The sequence below is a fragment of the Bombina bombina genome, chromosome 1 (genome assembly GCF_027579735.1).
Source record: "Bombina bombina isolate aBomBom1 chromosome 1, aBomBom1.pri, whole genome shotgun sequence".
Classification (NCBI taxonomy): domain Eukaryota; kingdom Metazoa; phylum Chordata; class Amphibia; order Anura; family Bombinatoridae; genus Bombina; species Bombina bombina.
The window spans coordinates 1,222,498,444-1,222,513,418 of NC_069499.1; the positions used below are offsets into that span (position 1 = coordinate 1,222,498,444).

General features: G+C 39.4%; 1 protein-coding gene across 2 annotated transcripts in view; it reads right to left on the reverse strand.

The window, feature by feature from the left end:
• The window catches only part of LOC128647604 (5-hydroxytryptamine receptor 3A-like), a 124,280-nt gene continuing 109,305 nt past the window's right edge, over nucleotides 1–14,975 (reverse strand). The window contains exons 7-9 of one of the 2 annotated variants that reach the window (XM_053700367.1): nucleotides 12,063–12,270; nucleotides 422–634; nucleotides 1–328 (exon numbers count right to left, since the gene is read on the reverse strand). In XM_053700367.1, coding sequence (XP_053556342.1) covers nucleotides 51–328; nucleotides 422–634; nucleotides 12,063–12,270 — 699 coding nt within the window. In that variant the 3' untranslated portion in view covers nucleotides 1–50. Of the gene's footprint in view, nucleotides 332–421; nucleotides 635–12,062; nucleotides 12,271–14,975 lie in introns of both variants that reach the window. The other variant, XM_053700361.1, reaches the window with a different exon arrangement.

A 14,975-nucleotide genomic window follows, 5' to 3' on the forward strand; every position in this document is an offset into this window, starting at 1 on the left:
TGCATTAATAAATTTATTCTGCTAGATTTTAGCGTTTCTTACACTTCTGGTCAAGACGCCCATACTATGATCACAATGCTAAATATTATTACCACAGTGAACAGATACACAATAAGGACAAGTCGATCCACCACCAGAGCAGCTAGATACCATTCAGACTTGGCTTCACTCTCATTTTTTATACTTGTTAAATTTTGGTGTATTGTTTGGACTTCTGATAACAGTTTCTTTAACATTTTAGCCTCCAAACTTCCTTTAATCTGCTTTCTGCTGCTCTTCTTTTCCTGAATGTCTATGACCATCTCTGTTTTGCTATCATTTTCCAAAACTGCTGAAGACAAAAGAATAGTCACAGGCAATTGGTTCAGTTTATGTCTTGCCTACACTCTTTGCTCTTATGAAAAAAATTCTCTGTACTTACCCTTGCTGCCCTCCTCAACCATAACTGTGATCATATATTCCTTCATTACATTTTTCTTAAAACATAAAACACGTGCCATGTGCCTTAGGACCCAGATTCGTATCCATGCGGGGACGTTTGGCTCGGTGGCAGACTGCGTGAGCATGTAGGAGATGACAATGCAGCCAATTGTACTGAATATCATGACAGCCAGACAAACACAACAGAATATGCCTGTGAAACATAAAGACTGATTAACTGATAAACATAAGTTTTTTTATTTTTTCTCCTGCTGCATTCATTCTATCCTTTGCAATGTTTCATTTTGTCTATTTTTTATATTTCTGTTCTTTCTCCCATTTATCATTCTCATTTCCCCCTTTTTAATTTGCCTGTTCCCTAAGCATGAGTAGAATGCCACATTTTTGCTTTCCTTTTTTTGTTTATTCTCTTGCTATGGGCTAGTTTGTGAGTGGAGCCCAAATAAGCGCTCCGGCTTGCGCATTTACTTTGCAAGACGGAGGCTTTTTGAAGTTGCGCTCATATTATGAGTTAAAAGTAAAAAGCTTGCACATGAGCGCTAACCTGACAAGCGCAAAAGTTGAACTTGAATATCATGTGTTAATGTATCCCCCTATAGACTTCAATTCCCCTTATCGCTCGCCACAACAGTTAGCGTGCCGCTCGTAATGTAGCCCTATATGTTGTTTGCGAAAAATGTCACATGGCTCAGTGTAAGAGCTGATGTAAGATTTGTTACAAAAGTGTCAAATGTCATGAAGTTAAAATCCTAAATTCCCTCTTTTAATACCAAAAATTATATCACCAGTGACAAGATATAGGAGATCATCAGTTGCATCACTCATAACATCACACTCATCATAATTAACAATCACAAAGATTACAAGTTGTGCGCTAAACCTGATGCGTAAATAACGCAATAAATGAGCGGTATCACACTCTCCATAGCGCTGCCATTACAAGTTACTGAAAAACCTTCTTTTATTGTGCGATATGGTGCAATATGATGCGATAAGCTCCATGCCGTACAAAAGCCAAGGCCTGACTTGACATGCTCGTGCACGTTTTTGCCCCATAGACATCAATGGACAGAAAGTGTTAGAAAAAAACTAACACCTGCGGTCGTGGAATGGCAGCCCCATTGATGTCTATGGGGAAAATAAAGTTATATATAAATCTAACACCCTAACATAAATCCCAAGTCTAAATACCCATAATCCGCAGCCCCCCAACATCGCCAACACTAATTAAAGTTATTAAACCCTGAACCACTGCCCTCTGATATCGCCAACACTAAATAAACATATTATCCCCTTAACCGCCACCCCACCACATCGCTACTAATAAAATAAAGTAATTAACCCCTAAACCACTGCCCCCCCCACATCGCTACTAATAAAGTAAAGTTAATAACCCCTAAACCGCCAGCCCCCACATCACTACTAATAAAATAAAGTTATTAACCCCTAAACCGCCGACCCCCCACATCGCCAACACTAAATAAACAAATTAACCCCTAAATCACCAGCCCCCCACATTGCCAACACTAAACTAAACCTATTAACCCCTAAAACTGCCCCCCACATTGCAAAACACTAAAAAAAAATATTAACCCCTAAACCTAACACCCCCCTAACTTTAAATGAAATATAACTATCTTAACATAAATAAAATCTTAACTGTGAAAAAAATACAACCTAACATTACTATTTAAAAAAAAAAAATACAATATTAAAAAATCAAGAAAATAGAGAGACGCACTCACTGAGACAGAACAATAGCTAGAAAAACTTCTTTTTGCACACTATGCCTTTTCCCAGAGAAAAAAATATCCTGTAGCATATCAGTCTGACCCTGCCCAATGACCCTGCCCAATGACAGTCCAGCACCGAAATACCAGGCAATTCTTCTCTGAACAAGACAAACAACAAACCCCAGACCTACATTTCGGCCTCTCTTGGGCCCCATCAGTGAGGTGCAGTTGCATATCTCTAGGGCAGTGTTTTTCAACCAGTGTGCCGTGGCACACTGGTGTGCCGTGAGAGATCCTCAGGTGTGCCACGGCAGACTGACAACAGTGTGACATATATTTAAAATTTTGCTTGTTTTTTACTCCTAGTGCAGGTGTGTCCCTCTTTCAAATTTTGAAATATTGGGAGGTATGTGACAGGCATCATGTACAACCATGACATATTGATATTCACTCACAGACAATCATTATGATTGTTTGTGAATGAATGTCAATATGTCACGTATAGTTTGTAGGAGGCATGGCATCACAGCACTATACATACAGTATGTGTGTGTGTATATATATACTGTATTAGGATACAATGTGTGATTTTTTTAAATTTTGGAATGGTGGTGTGCCACAGGATTTTTTAATGTAAAAAAGTGTGCCACGGCAAAAAAAAAGGTTAAAAATCACTGCTCTAGGGCATGTGTGCAAGGAGTCCACGTCTGGTTTCCCCCTTTTACTCTTAGGGAAACCTAAGAGTAATTTACATAAAATCAAGAAAATAGAGAGCCGCACTCACTGAGGCAGAACAAGAGCTAAAAAAACTTCTGTGCTTGTCCACAAGGCCAGTGCCACTCAGGGTGTAGTCTCTTTTTGCACACTATGGCCTCTAGTTATCAAGCCATCAACCGCAAATACGTTGGAATTCCGCAGCGTATTTGTGGCGAGGCTGATTCGCTGTAGTTATCAAGCCCTACAGCCCGGCAAAAGTAGACTATAGTGACGTAACATACGAATGCCAGACTCCGTCCGACACAGATCGATGCTTACGTCACTACAGATGTTCCGAACGCAAGTTCGGCACAATCTGACTACTTTTGCAAGTTATCAAATAACTAGCAGGTACGCTCGCCACTATTCCGGGCCAGCGTACCAGGAATCAATGGGAGTCTGACAGCAGCGAGAGCTCATGTTCGCTACTGCCCGATATCCCATTGATTCCTATGGGAACGTCTGCACCTAACACCCTAACATGTACCCCGAGTCTAAACACCCCTAATCTGTCCCCCCTACACCGCCACCACCTACATTATACTTATTAACCCCTAAACCGCCGCTCCCGGACCCCGCCGCCACCTACTTTATACTTATTAACCCCTAAACCGCCGCACTCGGACCCCGCCGCCACCTACATTAAACTTATTAACCCCTAATCTGCAGCCCCCTATAATGCCGCCACCTAAATAAAGTTATTAACCCCTATCCTGCCGATCCCGGACCCCACCTCAAATAAATAAATAGTTTGACCCCTAAACCGCCGCACGCGGAGCCCTCCGCCACTTACATTACATTTATTAACCCCTATCCTGCCCCCCCTACACCGCCGCCACCTACATTACATTGATTAACCCCTAATCTACCCCCCTACACCACCACCACTATATTAAATGAATTAACCCCTAAACCTAAGTCTAACCTTAACCCTAACACCCCCCCTAACTTAAATATTATTTAAATTAATCTAAATAAATATTCCTATAATTAAATAAACAATTCCTATTTAAAACTAAATACTTACCTATAAAATAAACCCTAACGGCTAGATTTAGAGTTTTGTCGGTAACGACCTGCGTAGCTAACGCATGCTTTTTTTTCCCCCGCACCTTTTAAATACCGCTGGTATTTAGAGTTCACAGAATGGCTGCGTTTTCAGTGTGTTAGGCTCCAAAAAGGGAGCGTAGAGCATAATTTACCGCCACTGCAACTCTAAATACCAGCGTTGCTTACGGACGGCGGCCAGCTTCAAAAACGTGCTCGTGCACGATTCCCCCATAGGAAACAATGGGGCAGTTTGAGCTGAAAAAAAAAAAAAAAAAAACCTTACACTTATTAACCCCTATTCTGCCGCCCCCGCTATCGCTGACCCCTGCATATTATTATTAACCCCTAATCTGCTGCTCCGTACACCGCCGCAACCTACGTTATCCCTATGTACCCCTAATCTGCTGCCCACAACATCGCCGACCCCTATATTATATTTATTAACCCCTAATCTGCCGCACCCAACGTCGCCACCACCTACCTACAATTATTAACCCCTAATCTGCCGATCGGACCTCGCCGCTACTATAATAAATGTATTAACCCCTAAAGCTAAGTCTAACCATAACCCTAACACCCCCCTAAGTTAAATATAATTTTATTCTAACGAAGATGGAGCCAGTCGTCATTGGATGGAAGAACATGGAAGATGCGGCTTGGATGAAGATGTTTGCCGGTCCGGATGTCCTCTTCTGCCCGCTTGGATCAAGACTTCAGCCGGAGGATGGATGTCTTCAGCCCCCCGCTTGGGCTTGGATCAAGACATCGGAGCCAGGATGGATCGGTGTGATACCCGGTGTGGTGAAGATAAGGTAGGAAGATCTTCAGGGGCTTAGTGTTAGGTTTATTTAAGGGGGGTTTGGGTTAGATTAGGGGTATGTGGGTGGTGGGTTGTAATGTTGGGGGGGTATTGTATGTTTTTTTTCTCCAGGCAAAAGAGCTGAATTCTTTGGGGCATGCCCTGCAAATGGCCCTTTTAAGGGCTGGTAAGGTAAAAGAGCTTTTCTATTTTAATTTTAGAATAGGGTAGGGCATTTTTTTATTTTGGGGGGCTTTGTTATTTTATTAGGGGGCTTAGAGTAGGTGTAATTAGTTTAAAATTGTTGTAATATTTTTCTAATGTTTGTAAATATTTTTTTATTTTTTGTAACTTAGTTCTTTTTTATTTTTTGTACTTTAGTTAGTTTATTTAATTGTATTTATTTGTAGGTATTTTATTTAATTTATTTATTGATAGTGTAGTGTTAGGTTTAATTGTAGATAATTGTAGGTATTTTATTTAATTAATTTATTGCTAGTGTAGTGTTAGGTTTAATTGTAACTTAGGTTAGGATTTATTTTACAGGTAATTTTGTAATTATTTTAACTAGGTAGCTATTAAATAGTTCTTAACTATTTAATAGCTATTGTACCTGGTTAAAATAAATACAAAGTTGCCTGTAAAATAAATATTAATCCTAAAATAGCTACAATATAATTATAAATTATATTGTAGCTATATTAGGGTTTATTTTACAGGTAAGTATTTAGCTTTAAATAGGAATAATTTATTTAATAAGAGTTAATTTATTTCGTTAGATTTAAATTATATTTAACTTAGGGAGGTGTTAGTGTTAGGGTTAGACTTAGCTTTAGGGGTTAATACATTTATTAGAGTAGCGGTGTGGTCCGGTCGGCAGAGTAGGGGTTAATAAGTGTAGGTAGGTGTCAGCGACGTTGAGGGGGGCAGATTAGGGGTTAATAAATATAATATAGTGGTCGGCAGTGTTAGGGGCAGCAGATTAGGGGTACATAAGTATAACGTAGGTGGCGGCGGTGTGCGATCGGCAGATTAGGGGTTAAAAAAAATTATTATAGTGGCGGCGATGTGGGGGACCTCGGTTTAGGGGTACATAGGTAGTTTATGGGTGTTAGTGTACTTTAGAGCACAGTAGTTAAGAGCTTTATGAACCGGCGTTAGCCCAAAAAGCTCTTAACTCCTGGTTTTTTTCTGCGGCTGGAGTTTTGTCGTTAGATTTCTAACGCTCACTTCAGCCACGACTCTAAATACCGGCGTTAGAAAGATCCCATTGAAAAGATAGGATACGCAAATTGCGTAGGGGGATCTGCGGTATGGAAAAATCGCAGCTGCAAAGTGAGCTTTAGACCCTTTTAATGACTGACTCCAAATACCAGCGGGTGGTAAAAACCAGCGTTAGGAGCCTCTAACGCTGGTTTTGATGGCTACCGCCAAACTCTAAATCTAGGCGTAAGCTAGCTACAATATAACTAATAATTACATTGTAGCTATTTTAGGGTTTATTTTTATTTTACAGGCAACTTTGTATTTATTTTAACTAGGTACAATAGCTATTAAATAGTTATTAACTACCTAGCTAAAATAACTACAAAATTACATGTAAAATAAATCCTAACATAAGTTACAATTACACCTAACACTACACTATCATTAAATTAATTAAATTAATTAACTAACTACAATTACCTGACATTAAATAAAATTAACTAAAAATAACTAAAGTACAAAAAAAACAACTCTAAATTACAGAAAATAAAAAATACAAGAATTTTAAACTAATTACACCTAATCTAAGCCCCCTAATAAAATAAAAAAGCCCCCCAAAATTAAAAGGGCCTTTTGCGGGGCATTGTCCCAAAGTAATCAGCTCTTTTACTAGCCCTTAAAAGGGCCTTTTGCGGGGAATTGCCCCAAAGTAATCAGCTCTTTTACCTGTAAAAAAAGAAATACAATACCCCCCCAACATTACAACCCACCACCCACACACCCCTACTCTAAAACCCACCCGATCCTCCCTTAAAAAAACCTAACACTACCCCCTTGAAGATCACCCTACCTTGAGCCGTCTTCACCCAGCCGGGTACAAGCAGTCATCCGATCTGTCCAGTAGTCTTCATCAAATCCGGGCAGAAGAGGTCCTCCAACGGCAGAAGTCTTCATCCAAGCGGTATCTTCTATCTTCAATCAACCGGAGCAGAGGGGAACCATCTTGAATCCAGCCGACACAGAGCCATCCTCTTCCATAGACATCCTAACACCGAATGATGGTTCCTTTAAACAACGTCATCCAAGATGGCGCCCCTTTAATTTCCGATTGGCTGATATGATTCTATCAGCCAATCAGAAATAAGGTAGAAAAAATCTGATTGGCTGATGCAATCAGCCAATCGGATTGAGCTTGCATTCTATTGGCTGTTCCAATCAGCCAATAGAATGCAAGCTCAATCCGATTGAACTTAAATCCGATTGGCTGATTGCATCAGCCAATCAGATTTTCCTACCTTAATTCCGATTGGCTGATAGAATCCTATCAGCCAATCGGAATTCAAGGGATGCCATCTTGGATGACGTAATTTAAAGGAACCTTGATCTGGTATTAGGACGTCTATGGAAGAGGATGGCTCCACGTCAGTTGAATTCAAGATGGCTCTGCTCCGCTCTGGTTGATTGAAGATAGAAGATACCACTTGGATGAAGACTTCTGCCTCTTGGAGGACCTCTTCTGCCCTGACTCGATGAAGACTAATGGACGAATCGGATGACCGCTTGTGCCTTGCTGGGTGAAGACGGCTCAAGGTAGGGTGATCTTCAAGGGGGTAGTGTTAGTTTTTTTTAAGGGGGGATTGGGTGGGTTTTAGAGTAGGGGTGTGTGGGTGGTAGGTTGTAATGTTGGGGGGGTATTGTATTTCTTTTCTTTACAGGTAAAAGAGCTGATTACTTTGGGGCAATGCCCCGCAAAAAATCCCTTTTAAGGGCTGGTAAAAGAGCTGATTACTTTGGGGCAATGCCCTGCAAAAGGCCCTTTTAAGGGCTATTTGTAATTTAGTTTAGGGTAGGGAATTTTATTATTTTGGGGGTCTTTTTTATTTTATTAGGGGGCTTTGATTAGGTTTAATAAGTTTAAAATTCTTGTAATTTTTTTTTATTTTCTGTAATTTAGATTATTTTATTTTGTACTTATTTATTTTTAGTTAATTTTATTTAATGTTAGGTAATTGTATTTAATTAATTTAATTTATTTAATGATAGTGTAGTGTTAGGTGTAATTGTAACTTAGGTTAGGATTTATTTTACAGGTACTTTTGTAATTATTTTAGCTAGGTAGCTATTAAATAGTTAATAACTATTTAATAGCTATTGTACCTAGTTAAAATAATTACAAAGTTGCCTGTAAAATAAAAATAAATCCTAAAATAGCTACAATGTAATTATTAGTTATATTGTAGCTATCTTAGGGTTTATTTTGTAGGTAAGTACTTAGTTTTAAATAGGATTAATTTATTTAATTATAGGAATATTTATTTAGATTAATTTAAATAATATTTAAGTTAGGGGGGTGTTAGGGTTAGGGTTAGACTTAGGTTTAGGGGTTAATTCATTTAATATAGTGGCGGCAATGTAGGGGGGGTAGATTAGGGGTTAATCAATGTAATGTAGGTGGCGGCGGTGTAGGAGGGCAGGATAGGGGTTAATAAATGTAATGTAGGTGGCGGCGGGCTCCGGGTGCGGCGGTTTAGGGGTTAAACAAATTATTTATTTGCGGCGGGGTCCAGGAGCGGCAGGATAGGGGTTAATAACTTTATGTAGGTGGCGGCGGTATAGGGGGCGGAAGATTAGGAGTTAATAGGTATAATGTAGGTGGTGGCGGGGTCCGGGAGCGGCGGTTTAGGGGTTCATATATTTATTATAGTGGCGATGGGGTCCGGGAGCGGCGGTTTAGGGGTAAATATATTTATTATAGTTGCGGCGGGGTCCGGGAGCGGCGGTTTAGGGGTTAATAAGTTTATTTAGTTGCGGGGGGCTCCGGGAATGGCGGTTTAGGGGTTAAAGCAGTATAGTATAGTGCGGGTGCTTAGTGACAGTATATCAAGAAAGCAGCGAAGAAGCCGATGAGCAGCGAGATCGATGACTGTCAGTTAATAACAGTCCGCTGCTCATCACTCCGTGCTTGGTGTGCGGCTTCTTGACAGCTTTCTTGATAACTTTGGCGAACGTATTCAGGTCCGCGCCAGCGATGTTAGGCGAGCGTATTGGGCCAGCGAATGCAGGTAAATACGGAGCTTCATAACTAGAAGCCTATGCCTTTTCATAGAGAAAAAATATCCTGTAGCATATCAGTCTGATCCTGCCCAATGACAGTCCAGCACCGAAATACCATGCAAATCTTCTCTGAACAAGACAAACAACAAACCTCAGATGTACATTTTGGCCTCTCTTGGGCCCCGTCAGTGAGATGCAGTTGCATATCATTATCTCAAGGGCATGTGTGCAAGGACTCCACGTCTGGTTTCCCTCTTTTACTCTTAGGGAGGCCTCAGAGTAATTTACATAAAATCAAGAAAATAGCTCTATTTTCTTGATTTAATATTAAAAAATCTCAACACTACGAAATTTTTTAAAAACCTAACATTACAAAAAACAAAAACTAAAATTACATAAGAACACTAACATTACAAAAAAAAAAAAAATCTAAGATTACAAAAAAAATGAAATTATCCAAAATAATAAAAATTTAACCTAATCTAATAGGCCTATAAAAACAAAAAAGCTACACCAAAATAAAAACACCCCCTAATCTATCAATTAACTACCAATAGCCCTCAAAAGGGCCTTTTGTAGGGCATTGCCCTAAGTTAAACAGCTCTTTTACCTACAAAAATTACAAAGTCCCCCCTAAAAGTATACCACCCAACCAACGCCCAAAAATAAAAAATCCTAAGTCTAAAAAAAACCTAAGCTACCCATTTGTACTGGCAATCAGTTCTTTTGTGCCCATTAAAATAAAAAAAGCCCTAATCTAAAAAAAAAAAACCCACCCAAAAAGATAAAAAATAACTAACACTAACCCCAGAAAATCTACTCACCGTTCCTGAAGTCAGGAAGTCCAGGTGGAGCAAAGTCTTTATCAAGGCGGTGAAGATCTTCTTCCAGGGCAGCACCGTCTTCTATCTTCTTCCCGAAGGTGCGGAGCAGTCTTCAGCGATGCACAGAATCGGAGCACTGGTTCTCATCTGGTGCGCTGGTTCTCTTCAGAGGTGGCAGTCTTCAGCGACGTGGATCCTCCTCTTAGTGCGATGGTACGCCGCACACTCAAGCTTCAATGCAAGGTACTCCTTTTATATTGGGGTACCGTTGTATTCCTATTGGTTAAAATATTTAAATCAGCCAATAGGATGAGAGCTGCATAAATCTTATTGGCTGATTTAAACAGCCAATAGGATTTAAGCATTTATTTAAGAGCTGTTTAACTTAGGGCAATGCCCTACAAAAGGCCATTTTAAGGGCTATTGGTAGTTTATGGATAGATTAGGGGGTGTTTTTATTTTGGGGTGGCTTTTTTGTTTTTATATGGCTATTAGATTAGGTTTAATTTTTATTACTTTGGATAATTTTGTTTATTATTTTTTTGTAATCTTAGATATTTTTTATTTTTCGTAATGATAGTTTTTTTGTAATGTTAGATAATTTTTAATTTTCATAATTTTAGTGTTTGTTTTTGTAATGTTAGGTTTTTTAATTTTTTTCGTAGTGTTAGGATTTTTTAATATTGTAGTTTTTTTTTTTTTTTTAAATAGTAATGATAGGTTAATTTATAGTTTAATCTTAGTTTTTTTTCACAAGTAAGTTTTCATTTATTTTAAGATAGTTTTATTGTAAGTTTAATTTAAAGTAAGGGGATGTTAGGTTTAGGGGTTAATAGTCTAATTTAGTGTTATGCGATGTGGGGGGCTGGCACTTTAGGGGTTAATAAGTTTAGTTTATTATTGGCGATGTGGGGGTCCAGCAGCACTGTCCGCCACCCATTTTGCAAGGGGGAGGGAGGAGTAGGAAAGATGAATGCTGGTCCTCACTCCTTGATCCAATCCGCACCACGCTTAGTAGCAGGAAAGTGAGGGAAGAAGCAAGCTGCCTGCAGTCAACTAACCGTTAGTCGTGACCCATCCCAATTCCTTGATCTGCGCAGCAGCGTGGTGCTGGTGTCTGTGTGTAGAAGACCGCTGCCTACTCTGACAAACCTTACATAACCAAGTAAGTAACCAACCATGATGATCATGCAATTAACATTAGGGTGGGTGGGTTTGGTCAGGAGTTGCAGACTCTCAATATAAAAAAAATAAAATAAAAGGTAATACCACAAGCGGTCTTTATATAAATGTTATCTTAAACTTTTTTAAATAGATGACTAATTTGTACGTGGAACTAGACCAAGGGCGTCCAACGTGCAGCCCATTTGACAGCAAAGTGTTGCTCTCCTGACTTATAGAAACATAGAATATGTTGGCAGATAGGAGCCATTCGGCCTATTTAGTCTGCCCAATTTTCTGAATACTTTCATTCGTTTCTCGCCTTATCTTATATCTAGCATAACCTTATGCCTATCCTATGCATGTTTAAACTACTTCACTGTCTCTACCACTTCTGCTGGATGGCTATCCCACCATGTATCCACTACCCTCTCTGTAAAGAGAGTGTTTTTTGATGTTTTTAATTTGAAATGTACATTGGTGTACTTCACTAACGTCTATACTTTGGAAAATGTCCGCCACAGCCTCGGTCCATGCCTATCCCACCGTGGGCGGCGGATTAGGGGTTAATAAATTTAATATAGTATTTCCGATGCGGGGGATGGCAGTTTAGGGGTTAATAAGTAGTTTATGGGTGTTAGTGTACTTTGTAACATTTTTGTTATGAGTTTTGTGAAACATTTTTGTTTCGCATAATCCATAACTACTGGTCTAAGATAGCGGAATAGATTGCGGTGGTATAAGCTATAATGCTAGCGGTATAGACATACTGCCGTGACTTGCAATACGGGAGACCTGCATATTTTGCAAGCAATGGCCAATTTTTCAACGCAACACTTGTAATCTTGCTGAATATCAGCATTTTCTTATGTTTAATGCATGTAGATATTAAAAAATAAAATAAATACATAATTATTTTCATAAATACACATACAAAATATGATGTAGGTTCTACATTACATAATAAATGTTCATTATTTAATACTAATGATACATGTGCAAAACTTAAAATGTAGTACGTAACAAAACAGACAATACCTAAAACAGGTGGACTGTCGGAATTAGGGAGCAGATTATTCAGAATGATCAAGAGCACAGAGAACCCCAACACAACGGTGATCTTGAAGCCAAGTCTTTCCCCAGTTTCCATCTGAATGAACATACTGAAGATATCCAGCATAACCATGAAACAGGCTGGTATGATGATGTTAAGTAGGTAAACAACAGGGGCTCTCTTTATGGCTATCTATAGAAGGCAAAAAGACACCAAAATGATCAGGATATGGAAAAATGCATTACCTGCCAAATCACAATGCAGTAGTTAGTTAGTCCAAAGCTTTATAGCAGGTGAGACTAAACTTACAAATCCATTAAGTTCAGAATGAAAGTGCTATTGTTAAGCAAAGTGTTTTTCAACATGGCTTGTAATGAAACTTGATTCAAATAGAGAATATGGTCTAATTGTATTATTAAATGTAGCTCTTACTTTTAAAATCTTTGTTAAAAATGTTTCTTCGTTCCATGAAAGCATACCAAGGTAGGCTGAGGAGTATGCACGTGTCTTGAGCACTACATGTAGACACTGTTAAGACATTGTTGAAATTGCAGCTGTCATATAATTCTCAAGACAAGTGCATTATTTTGGTCAGATCATCACCAGACTGTAAGCTGCTTCTCCCCAGCGGTAACATATCTGTGCTATTTGAGTTCCCATCTTAGATTTTGTTTAGCGGTTCCTTGCCCCTTCCACCTGTAGTAAGCATTAGGAAAATTGGAATCTTTTTGCTCTTCTAGAGGTAAATTTGTCCAAAGTTTTCCCACATGTTTTTATCAGAATGATTAGCTTAAGTGTTAGCTAGTAAATGTGTGGTATCAAATATTCTGTCTGCCATTTGCTATTTGTAAAAAAAACTATTTGTTATCAATGACCCATCTTGTGGCTTTCTGACTAGGAAAATAGTAAAAAGTTAAAAAAGAATGGAGCTTACCACTTGCTAAGCAACCTATTATGCTCTCTGGGCTGTCTTACCTTATGCTCATGCAGAATGTACAGTATGTACTTCAACCTGCTTCCCTTGTTTGAAATATCTTTCTCTTTGGAACTTTGTGTTGCCCTTGTCAGTGAACTGTGTCACATTCTTTACATCCATGGTCTGCATTTGACCATGTGCATGCACAAGCAGATTCAGTCTTCTTCAACAGATCCAAAACTAATAATATGTCACAGAGATGTGCTAAAATGCTAGCGGACGACTGCCGGAAGACCGGCAAAACCTCCCCGGCCTATCTGGGCTCCTGGAACTCAGTGCTGGGTTGGAACTGAGCCCTGGACCACTGTTGTCGGCAATTTGATGAGGCACCTAGGGAAACCATTTCTTTGGAGGCACTACCTTTTGGGAGGAATGGCTCCTCTTGATCCATTGTCAGGGCCCATCTTCATCCAGGCTCAAGGAGCCGGAAGCCCATCTTCGCAGTCGCAGAGGTGGACTTTGGCGACCTCTTCCTCTACCTCAGCACCGCAATCGTCATCACCGGCGTGGCCCATCTTCATCCAGGGGCTCCAGGCTCTGGCGGCCTATCTTCGTGGAAGCAGACTTTGCCAGCCTCTTTTGCAGCCTCTGCTATGCAATCTTCATCTTCATGCAGGCTCCAGGGGCTTCTTTTCTTCAACTCTCTTCAGGGAGCCCTTGTCTTCATGCAAACTCTGCCGCATACTGAAACCCGGAAGAGCGGAACCTCAATATAAAGGGGTACCACTTACTACTGATTGGCAGATTTGAAATCAGTCAGTCCATATCGGGTGATTTGAATCAGCCAATAGCAAGAACTTTTTAAAATGTAAGTTCTAGTCATCCAATAGAAAAGGATAATTAAAAAGTTCTTGCTATAGGCTGATTCAAAGCCTCTATATATTGGGGTTCTGCATTTCCAGGTTTCAGTGTATGGCCGAGATGGCATGAAGATGAGGGCTCCCCAAAGAGAGCCGAAGAAAAGAAGCTGCGGAGGTGGCAGAAGATGGGTCCCTGGAGTCTGGATAAAGATGAACCCAACGACGGATCAAGAGAAGCCGGAGTGAGCCAGATGTGAGTAACACTTTTAGGGTTAGTTAGGGTTTTTTGGAGGGTGTTTTTTTTTTATTTTTTAGAATAGGCTCTGTTATTTTTAATTTTATTTTGAAGCCTAGGTTTTTAAACTTAGATTTTGTTACTTTGGGGGGTGGGGTTACTTTAATGTAGGTGTTTTTTTTTATTGTTTAATGCATAAGAACTTAGGGCAATACCCTAAAAAGGCCCTTTTAAGGGCTATTGTTATTTATTTTAGAGTTAGGGTTTTATTTGGGGGGAGGGTATTTTAATGGAGCATGTATTTTTGTGCTAGGTATTATGGTTTTTTAATTTGGATAATGTCGTTTATTAAGTTTTGTAACATAGATTATTTTCTTTTGTAACTTAGTGGGTTAGTTTAGACGAGGGGTTTAGTTTAGAGGGGGTTAAGTGTTAGGTAGAGTAGGGTTAGTTTATTTAGAGTTTTTTCTTTTATGTAATTTTTTAAGTTAGATTTAAAAAAAAATAACTTAGGGGGTTTAGTTTACTCTTATGGTGTTAGAGTAGGGTTAGATTGCGTTAGTTTTGTTTTTTTCGGTTCAGGGTTTTTTAATTTAAAAAATATATTTTAACTTATAGGGTTTAGTTTAGAGGGGGTTAGGTGTTAGGTTAGTTTGCGTTTGGGGGTTCATGGCAGCATAGGGGGTTAATAGTTAGCACTTGCGGTGGGTTCATGGCAGCATAGGGGATTAAGAGTTAGCACTTGCGGTGGGGATGTGGCGGTGCAGTGGTTAATAGATAGAACGTGCGGTGGGTATGTGGCAGTTTAGAGGTTAATAGTTAGAGATTTGCAGTGTGTATGTGGAAGTTTAGAGGTTTATTAGTGTAGTATTAATGTGCGATCATG